The 18,460-nt window shown below is 35.9% G+C and overlaps 2 protein-coding genes across 2 annotated transcripts; both read right to left on the reverse strand.

Moving 5' to 3' along the window:
- Positions 1–1,040: 1,040 nt before the first annotated feature.
- On the reverse strand, positions 1,041–2,836 carry LOC111915585 (UDP-glycosyltransferase 91A1). Its single transcript, XM_023911234.3, has one exon. It carries the CDS (start codon positions 2,631–2,633, stop codon positions 1,242–1,244), a length of 1,392 nt encoding a protein of 463 aa, XP_023767002.1. The 5' UTR covers positions 2,634–2,836; the 3' UTR covers positions 1,041–1,241.
- Positions 2,837–8,573: 5,737 nt separating this feature from the next.
- Positions 8,574–12,265, reverse strand: LOC111915584 (probable 1-deoxy-D-xylulose-5-phosphate synthase 2, chloroplastic). The gene is made up of 10 exons (XM_023911233.3): positions 12,064–12,265; positions 11,693–11,857; positions 11,427–11,591; positions 11,191–11,341; positions 10,828–11,099; positions 10,453–10,726; positions 10,037–10,344; positions 9,605–9,886; positions 9,106–9,390; positions 8,574–8,956 (listed from the first exon to the last, which is right to left on the reverse strand). Exons 1-10 carry the CDS (start codon positions 12,151–12,153, stop codon positions 8,801–8,803), a joined length of 2,148 nt encoding a protein of 715 aa, XP_023767001.1. The 5' UTR covers positions 12,154–12,265; the 3' UTR covers positions 8,574–8,800.
- Positions 12,266–18,460: the final 6,195 nt, after the last annotated feature.

An 18,460-nucleotide genomic window follows, 5' to 3' on the forward strand; every position in this document is an offset into this window, starting at 1 on the left:
AAATCTACTATAATAAATAAAGATTTTTTTTTGCCTCATGTCACATTTTCATTCAATTTGTCAAATGTAATTTTATGTTATTTTGAATTAATTTCTTTTCTATATGTCATTTTATGAGTTTTTTTATTTTAATAAATTCACATAATACCTAAGCAGTTATCGCGGTCCAAATTTCAATAGCGGTCACATGCCGCTATTTGAAATCGCGGTTATCGTGGTGGTATAGCAGTGATATAACGGTTTTTTAATATTATGTATAATTTATATTATATATTTATACAAAATTTATATATTGGATTATTAATACTATATGAAATTAATATCATAAAAAATCATATAAAAACATAACATAATCTATATATAATATTCTTATATAGTTATATGGAAACTAAAAAGTGTCAAAATGTCATTACATCTCAAGTCGTTCGTGGTTTCTAAGTACTGAACGAGAAAGGGAAGTTGTCATTTGTTGATTTGTAGTTTTTAATTAATTATATTTATTATTTGGACTTATTAAAACAAAAAGTATAGTGGACTAGTTAAAAAAAATAAAAATTTAATATTGAAATAACACACAATCGTTTTTTTTCCTTGTCAAAATAGCCAAATATGTACGAAATTGTAAAAGCGGGTGTAGTGTCGCTATAGCGTTGATGAGTTTCACGGTAAATAATGGTCAATAGCGTCACCGTTATTAATAGCATAGCATAATACTTTAATGTAATAATTACAATAAATGTTGTAATAAATAAATATCAATTTTTTTTAATCGAGTTACATTCTTATTTCAAAATTGTTAAAGCTCATTGGTTATTTGTTTATTTATTTAAATTTAAAAGATAAAAAATCAATTTTAATAATTCATTGTTTTTCTTAGTTTTTTATAAATCCGAAATTCTTAAATATTTAGACATTTATATTTAATTTTTTTTAATTAACTCATATAATAAATAAATCTTACACCTAATTTATTGATATTTGACAAACTCTTCAAATGCTACAAATATTAAATACAAATCTTAAGAGAAAAAAAAAATTCGTACACAACAGTTTTTTGCCATATACAACAATTCATGTATTATATAATTGTACAATATAATATTTTCAAGCTCTGATTATTATATAGTTGTACAAACTTTTATTTAGTATAGAAAGATTATACACTTGATAAGTTGTTATGACCGACGGTGTTTAGGTTCTAACGGTCTATAGTTATTTCACGGACCTCCGAAACCAAACTATCATTTCAAAGACTTTTGAAAAAACTGCAGCACCTCATCCAAACACTTGTCTTGAATATCTCTGCCACCAAACATCGACATCATCTCTTTGGCTTTGTCTCTATACATCTTCCCTTCTTCTTTCACCATCACAAGACTCAGTGAGTCAGCCAACGATTCTGGCGTAAACGACCCATCCAACTCATCCCTAGGAACCATATACGCCATCTTTTTCTCCACCAAATAACTTGCAATCACACCTTGGTCTATTACGAAAGGCAACAATACGAGTGGCTTACCGAGTTGAAGCCCTTCCACCACCGAACTCATGCCTGAGTGAATCAGCAACCCACCCACCGATTCATGACTCAGTATTTTAAATTGTGGTGCCCACTCTCTACACACCACCCCACGTCCACGTGTCCGCTCCTCAAACCCACGTGGCAACTCGATTACCTCGTCATCTGATGACCCACGCCGATCGATTAACACCCAGTAAAAGGGTAGTCCACACAATTCTAACCCTAAAGCCAACTGAGTTAACTCGTATTGATTCGGTTTCGTTTCAGTTCCAAAAGCAATGTAAACAACCGAGCCTTTCTCATGCTTGTCTAGCCACTCTCTCGTTTCCCCCCAGCATGCATGGTCGTCTGCCACCGCTGCCGGTAACAGCCCGGCCGGAAGGATAGGTTTTCGGTAAAGTTTCTTCAGGAGATTCAGCCACTCCGGCTCAAAATCAGAACTACTTCTCACAATCACGGCGTCGCAGCCGATGACGGTGGCTCCGAGACGATAACCATCCTTGATGTTTTCATCGTCGCCAGTCAAGTTTTGAAATGATCTGGTGATCTGAAAAGGAGACGGCTGAACTTCGGTTTCGAATGTAACCCACCTTGGTTGGCTCATTAACTGTTGCTCCACCGACTGGTCATCATCGCCGTACATCAACACCTCCGGGGAACCCGCGAAACCAAGCATTACCGCCGGAAAAACACTAAAATAAGCAGTGAGGACGCCGTGTTCCGCCGCTAGTGGCCCCAACCAATACGTAACAAAGTCACAGATGATCCAATCTGGGGATGAGGTTTGGAGGAAATCTGTGATGGGTTTTTTGAGGCCATCGCATGCAATTTTGAGGTACTTAACCTTATCGAAAGGTAAATCTTTTGTGGATTCGGCGTTTTCTGGGAGATTTTCAACTTTTGGTATATCGATTTTGATGAAGTTGATGAGAGGAGTTAAGGTTGATGGGATTTGAGGAAGGCGGTGGATGTTTCGAGGAGTTGAAATGAATGAAATCTTATGGCCTTTGGTGGCCATAAGTTTTGCTAGCTCAAGAAATGGAATAATGTGGCCAAAGGCCAGCCATGGGAGCATTGCTATGTGAAGCTTACGATCGCCATTTTCCGCCATGGAGAGTGGAGACTGGCTGCTTCTGAGCAACAGCTGGGAGGTGAAGTTACGAGTGTTTCCTATCAGTATCACTGTTACATATATATACTTGGCAAAACATAATTGAAGTCATTAATTTTGATGTAATATCTAACATGAATTGCATCATATTTTATATATTATTTGGGAAATTATATTTTAATTTCAAACGCTTTTTTAGATATGAGTATATAGTTGCAAAATGTATCTGGTTGTTGGAGCACTGACTCTAAAACATAAATGATTATTTAAAGTTCATAAATGTTTTAAGTGATGAAATTTTTGAGAATGCAAGATAGAGGTTGGGACAATAGATGGACCGCTTTACATACGTAGGTAAGACCATTTCACATGGTATGGACCGCACGTATCTTTAATGGTTCCTGCAAATTTGTCAATTGAAACAAAATATTGAAACTGATATTTACATACAATAATTTTTTAACCTAATAGTTTGTTGTGTCATTTTTTAACCTAATAGTTTGTCGTGTTTTACAAAACTTGTGTTTGATAGATTCACTGAAATATTAATTTTTGTTATTACAGAAGGCTCGGTGTGTATACCCCACCACATAGAGAAAATTTGCTGCATGACCAAAGAGAGGTGTATCCATTCAATTTGCAACAATTTTATAAATTATAAGGTTTAGCCTTGTTTGTTTATCTTCTCATTCTCGTTGTATTGTGATAAATAAGAGAATATATAAAAGATTTTTTATGATTGAAAAGAAAATAAATAAAACGTGATCGTACAGAAAAAGTATTATAACTTGGTTTTAGTTATTTTTATGATAGTTACATTTTTATTAGTTTTGTATTTATTAATATGTTTTTATTAATTTAATTATTTATTAAATTATGGTATTTTAATTTAATTTAAAAAAAAGTAATAATAAAGGGTATGAAGTGTGATTATTTCTTAGGTTATGAAACGCGAAAGAAGCGTGATGGAAAATGAGGAATCGATGTATAAAAAAGTGAAAGGTGAAATATGAAATGTTAGGCTGTGTTTGGCACGCCGCAGCTAGCTGATAAGTTAGTTTATTTTTTGAATTTTCTATTTTGTTGTGTTTGGTAAATCAAAAATTAGCTTATAAACTAGCTTTTTTAAAAAGCTATTTAGACTAGCTTTTTAGGAGTTTTTATAAAATTTTCCAAATATATCACTTAATTAATTATAGAAACACATTCTCTTAAATGTAATTTTATGTATTTTATATATTTCAACTAGTTTTACCGAAAATTATTATTTATCAACTAGCTTTCAATTTAACAGCTAGTTTTTTAGCTATCAGCTAGCTTTTCAGCTAGTACGCCAAACATAGCCTTAGTACACCCTTCAACAAAAAAGCTAGATGATAAATATCAAACATAGCCTTAAAACTAACATAATATTATAATAACATTATTAAAATAAATCACAAATTTTATAATATTAAAAAAATCACAAATTTTATAATATTAAACTGATAAGAGGGAACTGAATGGCATTGAAGAAGTGATGTTGACGAGGAGGGCGAAAACATCGTCTAAACCACTTGCGGTGTAGGGAAAAAGACGGAAAGCATAGTGAATATCCACCGCCAATCTCAAACTCTTATCTTTCCTCTCTCCTCTTAATTTCTCACGACTGTTATAATGACATTATTTTTTTTTTAAATCAAACTGTAAATAACCATTTAAACTTTCCATTTTTTTTCACATTATTCTTCTTTCAACTTTCTGTTTTTAAGTCTCTTAAATGAATCCTCGCAAGTAAAAAAACATTTTTGTACCGAAACAAATGGCCTACAGGTTCACCAGAGCCATCTCTTGGATCAATTCCCACCAACCTCGCAATTCCAACCTCAATTTTAGCAACAATACTCACAAATGTTGACATATCCTCTTAACACGAATTTTGATTCTCAAATTTCTTCGATACAAATTCCATTTCAAACACAATATTGTAAAATCGGAGATGACAAAATTTTCATCAATGATTTTGTACTACTGAACACACAATTCAACAAGTCACCACTAGCAGAAACAAACCCCCGAGAACCAATGCGGAAAATACAAGTTGGGGCCCAAGAAACATGTATGTGTGTATGCATGGGCGTAAGTGTGGGTGTGCTGATGGGATGGGGATAGAGTAGGGGTATATGTGTGTAGGTTGGGGTCAGGGGTGAACGTAGGTAATTAGCATAGGGGGGTACGTAGGTAATTGGCATAGGTAGCACACAATGTCTTTCGATAAATGTTCAAAATATTGAATTTTATTTACGCATGCTGAGATTAAATAGGTGTAACTTCTAGACTAAGGGGCTGTTTGGCAGGATCTGAATTTTTAAGAGGTCTGACTTTCTAAGAGGGTCTGAAATTTTAAGAGCTGAATGTTTAACATGCTGTTTGGTTGGGACCTCTGAATTATTCTGCTGAATTATTAAAATGACTATTTTACCCTTCTATTTTATTTTTTATTAAATTCAACTGTTTATTTAGAAAATAACCTAATAAAAATTCTTAATTATGTATTAAAAAAATATATAAACACCATATAAAATCCAAATTTAGCATAAATCAAAATTAAACACAAATCCAAATCAAACATAAATATGTTTAAATCCACAATATCATACTAAAATCCAAATAAAATCCTACAAATTTAATTTCACCCCAATTGATTCGCAATCTGGTCACGTAAATTATCCATGTATTCATTTCTTTGTGAACCCCATTCCATATCGTGTACGTTTTCGCCATTATTTTGTCCCCCTTGTGGTTGAGCATTGTTCTCCTCAAACGCCATGAATAACTCATCATGAATATCGCATTTCCTTATGAAATTGTGGACTGCAAAACAAGCAACGACTATATCTCTTTGCACTGAAAAAGGAAAAGGAGTCATTCGCTTTAGGATTGGGAATCTCGCCTTCAAAACACCGTAAGCACGTTCAATAACATTTCTGAGTTGCGCATGTGCATGATTGAATTTTTCTTCCTTAGTTAACGGACGTCGCCGTCGATAGTCGGCTAACCAATACCTCATGTTGCGATAAGGAGTCATAAATCCACGAGTGTTGGTGTATGCAGCATCGCAAAGGTAATATTTATCTGTACACATGAGTAAAGGAAGTATTATATATAGAAATTTAATATCGTATTTTAGAATAATCTTAAAAAGAATTAAAAACCTGGAGGAGGGAACGGAAAGCCTGAAGTCAGGTTACATGCAACTTCTTTCAAAACTCGCGAATCATGTGTTATACCCTCCCAACCGACCCATACGAATGTGAACATCATATCAAAATCACAAATTCCTAAAACATTTTGAAAGCATTCACCTTTTCCTCTTCCCCTATAGCGAGTTTGTTGATCAGCAGACACGACTGCATGTACAAGAGTTCCATCTAGCGCACCTATTGCTCCAGGAAAGATTTCTTTTAGCTTACGATGCCTCTCTGAGGAATTCACATGTACAGTTGCATTAGAATTCGTTGGCACTATAACTTCTTTTGCAAAAATCATCATTGCATTTAGCACCTCATGAAAACATCTATGAACTGTTTATGTGGAGTGTTGAAACATTCGTTTGATAATCCTGAACCGTTTATTATGTGTTATAGTTGTCAAGAACATAGCCATCTTTTCTTCAACGCTTATATGCCTACTACTTTGCAACCAATTGTTTCGTCTAAAATGATTGCATAAAAGTACATATGCTTCACGTGAAAGACGCATCAAGTCATGACATTGTGTAGAAGTTCCATGTAACAATTCTTGTGTATGTTGATGACCACTCATTTCCGAATCATTATCAATTGCCCTTCCAATTCTGTTGGATGCTAGATTCAACCAATAGCAACATAGTAACATGAAAAATGCAATTTCTTTATCCGAATCCATAAGCAATCTGTTATTTTGAAAATACATAACAATTATATTAACAACATATAACATAAAAATTCATCAAGCCATTAATATCAAATAATCCAAAACATCAAGTCATTAATGTCAAATAATCCAAAACATCAAGTAATCCAAAACATCAAGTCATTAATGTCAAGTAATCCAAAAAAACCATCTAGTTCAAACCAAACATCAAGTAATCCAAAAAAAAAAAAACCATCTAGTTCAGACCAAACATCTAGTTATCCAAAAAAAAAAAACCATCAAAACATTCAAAAAATCTACTTAGCGAAACATTCCATAATGTGCTCCAACAGTCTTGACCAAATTCTCACAAATAGCTGGATCAATGGTTAACCACACGCGCCTCTTATCCGCACTCAAACTACCACCAATGAAAATACCTTATTATATGTGAATTTGGATTGTTTTGTCCCATAATTAGGATTTATTTAAACACATTCAACCCACCAAGAAGTGCTTCAACACTTCTCTATATCATATAAAAAAAAATTATTTAGATATGATTCATCATGCTTATATATATATATTTAGTTCCAGAACTTAATTCAAAGGCACACCAAGAATTCCTTGAATCAAAAACCATTTTCAGAACCATCTTATAAATTCACGATGAATGTTTAACAGAGCATTCATTCCAAAAACCATAATCAAATTCAAAGCCACAGATCATAGAGAAGAGGAAGAACACCCATTCCAAAAACCCTAATCGAGTTCTCAGCCAACAAAATTGAGCATATAACAGGAAGAAGAGGAGGCAAACACCCATACCTGTTGCGATCGATGAGTCAATGGAGACGGAAGAGATAACCACCGCCGGGAGCAGCGACGCTGGGCCGTCGTCGACGATTGCGCCGGAGGGAGTATGTGTCAACGATTCTTCGAAACAGATGGGAAGAATGGAGGGAGGCGCATATGCGAAGTGAAGAAAGAAGAATAGACGGTCGATGAGTCGATGTGTTTAGGGTAAATTAGGACGCGTCCCTTTTTTTATTTTTCAGACTTCATTTAATATCTGAAAAAATAAGAGGCATCTTTTAGTTTAAGAGGTAAAAAATAATACTCAAACAAACACTCTGAATCTGAAATTTTAAGATATTACCTCTTAATTTTGCAATTAAGAGGTAACCAAATGGGACCTAAATCAAAAGTCCAAATTCTAATTAATTATCTCATTATTTACTAAATCAAAAGTCCAAATTAATAGCACATTACCTTGGTGAATCAACTAGGCTTGTTGCCTTCGCCCCACATATACTCCACCAACAAAGGAAAAAATCGTTCTAATTATGTTATTATACTTCTCCATAAATTTTTTTGGTGCTACCCATAACCAAATTCTATGAGCACTCAACCACTCGTGGGGGAGGTGGGGTAGCCGTAGGTGGGTGTGGGGAGAGAATGATAATTCGAGTTGATTCACTGAATCATGATAAAAATAAAGAGAATGTGAAAGGATATTTTTGTCTTTTTAACGAAACATAAAGAATTGACTCTAAAATATTTGCCCTTAGCCAAAAAGAATGACCAATTCCTATCAGTGTTCATAAGAACAAAATAGAGAACCTTTGAAACTTAAAACAAATTTAATTGTGAGAGGATCAATATTCTTGGTGTTTATTCACTATTTTCCATAAATGAATCATCCATCCATCGGATTAGAAATGGCTTTTGGTTTAGACAAAATGACCTAAAGAACATCCTACTTAGTCTGCATACTATAAGAGAGGGAATTTTCCGTTGAAAACATACAAAGTTGAAGACCATAAGAGAATGCCTTGAAGAAATGAAACATTTCAACACATTTGTATGGTGTTCTTGTGGATCGTGCATATAGTGGCAAACTTGGTGGACGACATAATAAGGCTACAACAAAGCTTCCGATGTTTACAAACATATGATAATTTGGATTTTGTGTCAGCTTGAGTGCTTCAAGTTGGGATCATTCACACTATTTATAATATAATATAACTTTCGGCCATCCTTTTAGAACCCCAAAACAACAATAACTATAGCAAAATCCCCTCCCATCTTTCTTCTTTACTAAAAATATTTTCATTGATCTTGCACAATCCTCTATTGTTGGTGAAATTATGTAATACATTACTACATTTTTGAAGGAGAAAAACAACATATATATGCACAAACTGTTACTAGCCCTCAGTTTCCTGATTTCAACTCTAAACACCTGAAAAATATTCGTATAATCAATTAGACAGTTGGATCTTGGCCTTCGTCTACATGATTGTCTTGTACTGAAATGCTTCTTTAGGCTTTCCCACGAGTGATAAAACCGTTGAACATATGTGTTTTGAAGAAAGACCAGCTTCTTCAAGTTGATCTTGTGGTGCTCCATGATCAATGTATCTATCAGGAAGAGTCATGGCTCTTAGCTGCAAATTAACATCCCATAAACAAAGTTAGCCTTTTTTATCAAGTGTCATCCGAATAAAGTGTTAAACAATGTCTAAAATTGTACAGATAAAGTCATGTGTGTCAAAAAATATTGATCAAGTCAAAAAGAAATAGCACCCTAGTTTACCTTGAGTTTTCCATCTAAAATGCCATTCAAACTCAGAAAATGGGCAACATGTGATCCAAATCCACCAATTGAGCCTTCTTCTACTGTAAGCAAGATTTCATGTTCATTGGCCAATCTTTTGATCAACTCTGCATCCAATGGTTTGCAAAACCGTGCATCTGCTACTGTTACAGACACTTTATGATCTTGAAGCAAGCTAGCAGCACCCAAACATTCTTGGATTATCGAACCATATCCCAAAATCGCAACTCTAGTTCCTTCCAATAGTATTCTCCCCTTACCAATCTGTTCATATGTCAAATAGTCAAAGTCAAATAAACTATTTTCAAGATTCAACTCGACACCAATTTTTTACAAAACCAACATCATCAATGTTTCGATTTTGTTGTTGGCTATAAATTTCAATGAGGGTATGAATCTTTTTCTCAAAAAGATTTAAGATTCTATATCAATTTTGAAGTTGAAAAGTATCTTTTTTGACCGAAAAAAGTCAAAGTACCTCAATGGGAACTCCTTTGTTGTTAGGAGGAAGAGGTACACCAATGCCATTTCCTCTCGGGAATCTAAAGCAACTTGGCCTGTCATCAATGGCTGCAGCCGTGGCAACCATGTTTATGAGCTCGGCTTCATCTGATGGAGCCATCACCACCATGTTTGGTAGACATGCCATGTAAGCAATATCAAAAGCTCCACAATGTGTGGGCCCATCTGCCCCCACTAATCCAGCTCTATCCATCGCAAACCGTACCGGTAACTTTTGAAGATCAACATCATGAACCACCTAACATTATTCCATCCATTTATTAGTTATTAGTCAGACTGGACAAACTTTTGCATCTGTCCCATCTAAAAAGGTGGGATAGATGTCAGATGACAGATGACACACTGTGTCATGTGTCCAGTCTAATGAAAGTGAGAATAAAGTGCTCACTTGATCATATCCGCGTTGTAAAAACGAAGAATAGATAGCACAAAACGGCTTAAGACCTTCGGTTGCTAACCCTGCTGCAAAAGTAACCGCATGTTGTTCCGCGATACCCACATCAAAACACCTATCCGGAAACTTTTTTTGAAAATAATTGAGCCCGGTCCCACCTCCCATGGCTGCATGTATCGCAACCACTTTATTGTCCACCTCAGCTTCTTTTATCAACGCTTCCGCAAAATATTGCGTATATGAAAGCGTCGGGGATTTCGTCTTAAATTGCTTTCCCGTTTCCACATCAAACTTCACCACTCCTAAAACCAGAACAAAACTTTTTAGATACAGTAAAAAAAAAGTTATTATTCCAGCAACCCCTAGCTGACCCACACTGTCTGATATTTAGATAATGTGATAATGTTTACCGTGCATTCTGTCGGCGGCGGCTTCTGCGGGAGGGTAACCCTTGCCTTTCTCGGTGACGATATGAATAAGAACAGGCCCAGGTGCAGGCATTGACTTGACTTTTTCAAAAATGGTGACTAGATCTTCAACATTGTGTCCATCAACTGGGCCAATATAGTATAATCCGAGCTCCTCAAACAATGTCGACCCATTAGCGCTAATCATACCCCTCGCATACTCATCCACCTTCGCTGCAACTTCATGGGCTTGAGGTCCGATATGCTTCGTGATACTCTGTTCACGGATCAAGAAATTTAGATTCACGAATTCTTACTAGATTGCAGAATCAATCGATCAATCAATGGCGAAATTTAATCGATTAGTCAATTAATTACCTTTGCAGCTTCACGAAGCTTACGGAATTTGGGACTTGCTTGGAGTTTAGCTAAAGTGCTGCTAAGAGCTCCGACAGGTGTTGCAGGTCCGTCTAATGTAGCTGTGGGTAAAGAGACTTGTTTGTTGTCGTTTAGCACGACGATCAGATTCGAATCGAGAAATCCTGCGTTGTTCATGGCTTCGTATGCTTGTCCAGCTGTCATGGCGCCATCGCCAATTACAGAGATCACATTGTTGTTCTTCCCCAATAGATCTCTTCCAACAGCCATACCTATTGAATCGATTCCAAATTCACCATTTATGATTTATGATTTATCCCCAATAAAAAAAAGGTTCAATTTTTTTGGGGAATCTAGACATACCTAGCCCGGCGGAGATGCTGGTGGAGCTATGTCCGGCGCCAAAAGCATCATAAACACTCTCGTCTCTTTTAGGAAAACCTGCAAGTCCAGAGGTTTTTCTTATGGTGTTCATCTTCGACCTTCTTCCTGTAAGAATCTTATGTGGGTATGCCTGTTTTTACAGAAAGGTAAACGTCAAGATCAAATAATACTCAAAAATCAACTCCAATTTGAAAAAGAAATAGTAATAACTTCACCTGATGGCCTACATCCCATATGATTCTGTCATCTGGGGTGTTAAAAACGTGGTGTAAAGCTACAGCCAATTCAACTACTCCTAAACTTGAACTTAAATGGCCACCGGTTTTTGCCACTGAATATACGATATCCACTCTCAACTCCGCCGCTAGCTGTTCGAGATCCTGAAAAAACAATGAAATAGGCGCAGTGTACAAGTTAGAGATGCAGTAACTGACTGGAAAGAAGTGACGAACAACTATAGTTTTCTTATCAGTTATCAAACCTGTGTTGAGAGGTTTTTCATGTGCGCCGGAAAATTGATGGTGTCCAGCAATGGTGTCGTCGGTTTTTCGCCGGAGAAATCGATCTTCCACCGGTTTTTGTCTTTAGTGATCGTCATCTTCGCATCTTCAGCATCTGAGCTGGTAGCTGAAGCTTTCACCCGGAGCTGTAAAAACAAACATATTTCCATTTTTAGCAAAATCCAACCCGAAATCAGTTATTCGAGATTCGTCATTAGATCCCAATATTTTGTTGGGTAAATTCAAGCATTTAAGGTATAAACACGAGCAAAAGGGAGCTTTCAGTTTTGCATAATTCCTGAAAAGCATGGAATTGAAAAGGAAAATGATCAAAGGACGTTTGAGTTATGACCTGTTTTCTTGAGGATTTGCAGAGCCTTGGAGCTTTTAGACATGGGGATGAAGAGAGTTGTAGTTTCATGAAAGACCCTGTAACAGCCATGACTGATCAAGAGAGAGAGAGGAAGAAGAGGAGGAGGAGGAGGAGGAGGAGGGAGTTACATGGAGAGTTCAAACAGGGGACAAAATTTATAATCAAGGTGGGTTGGGTGGAGATGTGAATGTAACATAAAATATGCTTACTATCACCTCTCTTTCATAAAATTTCATATATTTTATTGGTATGGTTACAAAGATACCAACATATGATTTGGCAATTAGTTAATGATTTTTATAATAAATTTAAAATTAAGATAACCCAATATAAAAATTGTATATGTGATTATAAGCTTACATGCCAAAAATACATTAATCATCCTGAATTAGTTAATCTATTAATAGAATACTTGTAACTAAATTACCAAAATCTTATAACAATATGTTTTTATGATGTCATCGACGCAATATAGCATAGATTTATGAATCGTTTTATGCCGTATAAATCAAGTGGGAGTGCACAAATTCTCATTATGCACGGATATAAAGTTAATGCTCAACTTAGATTTTGTATAATGCCTCTTTATGATTATTTTTTTTGACATTATCTATCAATTAATTCTTTAGTTTATCCATTTTACTATCAATGGTGATATTTACTATTAATTTATTATCAAATGTCAAATAATTGTAGCCAATACATATCATATCACCTATTAGTTATTATCAACAGTTAGGTTTATATCCCACCACCAATTTTATCTTTGATTTTGTCTAATATAAGCAATTCTCAAATGAAAAGACAAAACAAAAATGTGTCTATATTATTTGCATAATAGTATATTAGTTTTTAATTAATTTAACAAAGTTATTGCGGAAAAGATCAACATACATACATACAAACGTAAAATTTAGAATTTTAGTTCAACCAAAGGTTTCCAACTTTACATGAGACTGCTTGGTATGGGACATAAAAACGACGTTATTGTCTATGTGGACCACTTTAACGCGGTGGTAACGGCTGGAACACCGCCTTAGCCTCGCGTTATGTTATGAGGTGTGGTAACACCAACCTGAGGCAACACCATTTCCAACCAATCAAATCCCCCCCCCCCCCCCCTCTCTTTCTCTCTCTCTCTCTCTCTCTCTCTCTCTCTCTCTCTCTCTCTCTTAACACCATGTTATCACATGTATACACCACCCTCACTTTATGTTATAACATGTTGGAATGTGAGGTGATAATATTTGGCCTCATAAGACCGTTGACCACACCCAACAGCCTGATAAAAGTGGATTTTGCAAGATTGAGCAGTTCAAGGTGTGAGAGTGTTGTTGTGATTCTCCAGTTCTTCAATTTAGGTGAGTTTCTTACTATGTCATGTATCTCATTGTCAGGATACTATTATGCATTATGTTTTGTTAGAGTAAGGTCATGTTTGAAATGTGTCTGATCGAGTCGAGTCAGACGTTTTTGGCTGACTCGGTCAGCAAAAGCCGTTTGATAGTCGAATTGTGGCATCTGAGTCGGTAAGAAAGAATCTGATTCGGATAGATACAGGAAAACAACTGACTGAGAAAAGTTATGCCTTTACCCTTGCCTTACGTTTTCTTTCAGCGCCTTCATCCTTCTCTTTCTTACAATGCCTCCTTCTCATCGATTCTGTATCTTCCCCCGCCGATGATCTCCTCCACATCCAGCCTCCATCGGCAATCTCATGTCTCTTCATCAGGTACGATCCCTTGCCTCTTCATCGACGATCTCCATCCTTCTCTTTCGGATTCTGATTTCTTTTTTGTATGATTTTTTCAACTGATCATAATATAAACATAACCTGGTTTGAGTTTTGGATTCTGATTTGTTTCTTGTTCTGAAATTTTGATTTTTGAATCCTGGATTCTGATGTTATATTAAATTTTTGTTCAACAAAATTTTGTTGTTTTATTCATGTTTGATATTGTTTAAAAGTTCTGATTTTTAGTTGTTTTTGTCCATGTTTGCTACAGAATTTTGTTGTTCAATTGTAAATCAGAATTTTTAGTTGTTAGGTGAGAAATAACAATTTCCACTTCCAGGTTTCATGATTTTTTTATGGGGGCACATTAGTCTTTTGTCTAGAAAAATAGACAACGCAGGGGAATCCATCCAAGAAAATGAGTCCATATTTGACTTTGGATTGCAAAAGATTTGCATAAATAAGATGCCTTCTACTGATTAATTTGTTGTTTTTGCTTCTGTTATGTTCATGTTTGATGTTTCTATTTATGTTATTTTCATATTAGGAAAATATTGGACTTAAATTGAATTTTTGTTGCTCTAGTGATAAATTTTTGTTGTTCAATATGCATATTTCGTGACATTGTTCATTACAAAAACTTTCTTGCAAATTCTCAACAAATACCCTAGCCGGTTATAGTCTATACTAATCAAAGAGTTAGGACATCACCACGTAAATATAAGTCCAAACCATTTGTAAAAATCGACATCAAACAATAATACCATCAATCACAGTTGTGTGAGGTCATAATTCACCCAATAGGATCACACCAAATTAATATAAGTGGCCTTAATATAACGATAAGAAATGAATAAGTGGAAACATCAACTACACTATATTGTAAAGTTTATGAATAAGTGGAAACGTCAACTACACTATATTGTAAAGTCTGAAGCAACTGTCTACAATTGTAAATGGATGTAGGAAACAAAAAGAAGTTAAGAATATACTATGATAACCATTTATTTATTTAAGGACATCATATTCTTATTATTTGATATTCCGCCAATGAGAGAGAATATAAGGATAGAAATAACACACACACACACACACACACACATATATATATATATATAAAGGGTAAAATGGTCATTTTCATCAGTTAGTACATTTAGTCAGATGTACAATCAAACAGCATGGTTTCTTACTCAGTCATGATTTCTTACCAAAGCAGACCTTTCCAAGTCAGTACTTTCTCAGTCAGTAACTATCAAACGGGGCCTAACTGGGTTGGGCCAGTTATCAGGATTTTGTATGTTTGACCAATGAAGGACTTAATTGAGAACTGGTCAACGGTAGGGTAACTAGGGAAGGCTAGTTGCCAAGGAATGTAATACGCTAGTTTATGCTATGTATTTATGTTATATGATTATGTAGTAATGATAACTTTGTTTCTATGTAGTTTAATTTGGATAGCCTGAGAACTCTTGGTCTAATGCATGATTGTGATGCTCTTGTCTAATTGTTCTCTCTCGGGTAGATTAGTTGTTTGTCTGTCTATTTGATCCCTAACTACATATGACTTTATCTATTGTATGAAAGACTAATATTTATCCCCTGTCAATTTCATGAAAGACCATGAGAGAACCACGACATTTGTATGAAAGACCATGGGAGGACCATGACACTTATATGAAAGACCATGAGAGGACCTTGACAACCGTATGTAAGACTACGGGAGGACCATAACAATTAAAACTACAGGAGGACTGTAGCAATGAGTGCTTGCAAGACAGTGGGAGGTCCATAACATTCACACGGTCTATATTGATATGTATGTTATATGTATTTTAATAGGTTGGTGCTACAGCCTAGGAATTTATGTAGATGCATTGTATAGATGGTGGAATATATGGTATATTGGGGAACTCACTAAGCTTTATGCTTATAGTTGTGGATTAAACATTTTGCAGGCCGGTCTTGAGAAGAGGTGGGCGGGACTTCACACATGCATCATTGATATTCGTTTATGCGGTTTTGTAAATTTAACTATGATAATGTATGGTTTTCTATCAATAAAATGTTATTCAATGTTTTTTGAAATACAAGTTTAATTGGTTAATCTATGTTTTCACTAATTATACATGCAAATGGTGTCCAAGGTATTAAACCTACAACTGGAATGCATTTGATATAAACCATATAAAATACTAGTTAGGATAACATACCTTTTGATGGAGCTTGAAGTCTTGATGTATTTGGCCTTAAAGAGCTTAGCCCCAATAGTGTGGAAGCCTCAAGTGGAATCACAACACACCATGGACAAAGGAGGAGCTTTAGAGAGAATCTTCGTGCACCAAAAACCACCATGAACTCCAAGAATACACTAGTTGCGATTTTAGGCAATGGAGTATGTATTTATATGTGGGATTTCAAGGGTCATAGATATAACTCAAATCCATACCCATGGGTTTTAGGATTCATGGTTCATGTGGCCCAACTCTTTATGTATCCATACATAAACTTGGTCCAACATGGATCATAAGCACAACACATATAAATAAAACTAATTAACATAATTAGTCCCCATAGATTTAATTAGTCTTCTTTGATCATTAAATTAATTCCAAATTAATTCTTGATCAATACTAATTAACTAATATGATTTCATATTAATATATTATAACTTATAATATATTAATAAATCATATATAACCTCTTCTCTCAGAAGTCTATCCTAACAAATTGTCCTGATGATATGTAACCCAAATGGACCATGCAACTCTTGGGTCAAGTACATATCAATAATAGTTATGGGCTTAGACATCTAATCCAACAGTCTCCCACTTGGATAAGTCTAAAACTATTATTGCAAGTACGACTTCATAACCCGACTAGCAATCGTAGCTCTTATAGTCGTTGTCGAACTCTGAACAAATCAATGACACGTCCATTAGACAAGTAATCATATATTCCTCCATTCTAGATATCATATGGACTGAGACATGGATTATAATCATTCTCTCCGTCCATTTGTTGTTTCCGGATTTTGATTTATGACAACTCATTAATTGAAAAAATCAAATTAGTCCAGGCTTGGCCAAGCACTTAGGGGTGTCATCACTAAATCATCGAGGGGCCCACAGATATCGCTTTTATCCTTCTGAGGTAAAAGGAATGGATAAACTTCGACTCATATGCTTGTACTAACTACTTGTTGAATCATACACAAAGGCACGTTTTATAACATCAAGTTACTGATGCGTTTTCGTACAATCAATGTATAACCAACTCATAGTCAACAACTCATATCTCTAGGTTTGAAGAATATAATATATTATCGTCTCATGATTCACTCGTGATAAAATCCATGAAGTGATTCAAATGAGCGTAGGTTTAATCCAATACCCGAATCTTATTCTAGGAGCATTCATGAACACTGCAGCTAAGTCTAGCCACCTAGACAAACTACAGACCCATTAATGACAGTCTTGCCTCAATACCTACTTCCGAAGTATGATTGACTGTGGACGGTTTGAATAACCTAGTTATTCGGGAAGTCGAAACATGTAAAGTGAAACACATATTAAAACATGTACTGCCTTTTTCAGATTTATTTTCCATACCAACACCCTTACTTTTCTCACATGAACATGAACAAGAAGCAGGTTGTGAGATAAGTGAGGGCGTAAGAGATGGATTGATGTAACGTCCCAAAATTCAAGACTAAAAATTTCTTTTATAAAACATTACTTAAAACATAATTATCAATCCATAACATAATCAGAGTATTAATTTCCAAAACATATGTTCATTATCATAGTAAAACATCCCAGGCGGTCTAATCTATGGTGTGTGCCATGCGATCACCCCGAGCTCTTTCCTCCACTACTGGAAATACCTGAAACCAAAACTAAAAACCGTAAGCACGAAGCTTAGTGAGTTCCCCAACCTACCACATACCATGCATAACCACATACTGCACATACTGGGCCACGCCCGCTATTATGGGCCTCGCCCCCTACCTCGGGCCTCGCCTGCTACAACAGCCCTGCCGCTCCAGGCCTCGCCTGGCTTCAAGCCCCGCTCGGACACAGATCTATTTCGTTTAGGCCTCGCCAGTCACTAGGCCTCGCCCACCAACATATACTAACACATAACATATCACAACACATAAACTAAACATATACTATCGAATCCTGATCTACAGGCCTCGCTTATATCCTATAACTGATGAGTCATGGAACCCCGTCCACGCTCCTACTGATAGTGAGATACGGGCCCGGCCCACACTCACTCTTTCCTTAACCTGGGCCTCGCCCTAACTCTGCTGCTAATGAGATATGGAACACTGTCCATACTCTGCTGTTGGTGAGATACGGAACCTCGCCCACACTCACCTTCCTACCAGGCACATACATGTACCACACAGACAACAAGTATAACTATCATGCAAACCATTACTTGGGCACCCGCCCGCTACACTGGACCTCATCCTGAATATCATACTAGCATAATGTGCCTAGGGCTAACACCCGGGTCTTCCTACTTATAACTACATGGGCCGGCATTGTGGTCATAGACCCATTCACACAAGGGGAAACTGACCTACACTTGCTAAACTTGCTGATAACCCCTCTAGCTGCTGCCCGACAACTC

This window comes from Lactuca sativa, chromosome 3, assembly GCF_002870075.4.
Source record: "Lactuca sativa cultivar Salinas chromosome 3, Lsat_Salinas_v11, whole genome shotgun sequence".
Lineage (NCBI taxonomy): Eukaryota > Viridiplantae > Streptophyta > Magnoliopsida > Asterales > Asteraceae > Lactuca > Lactuca sativa.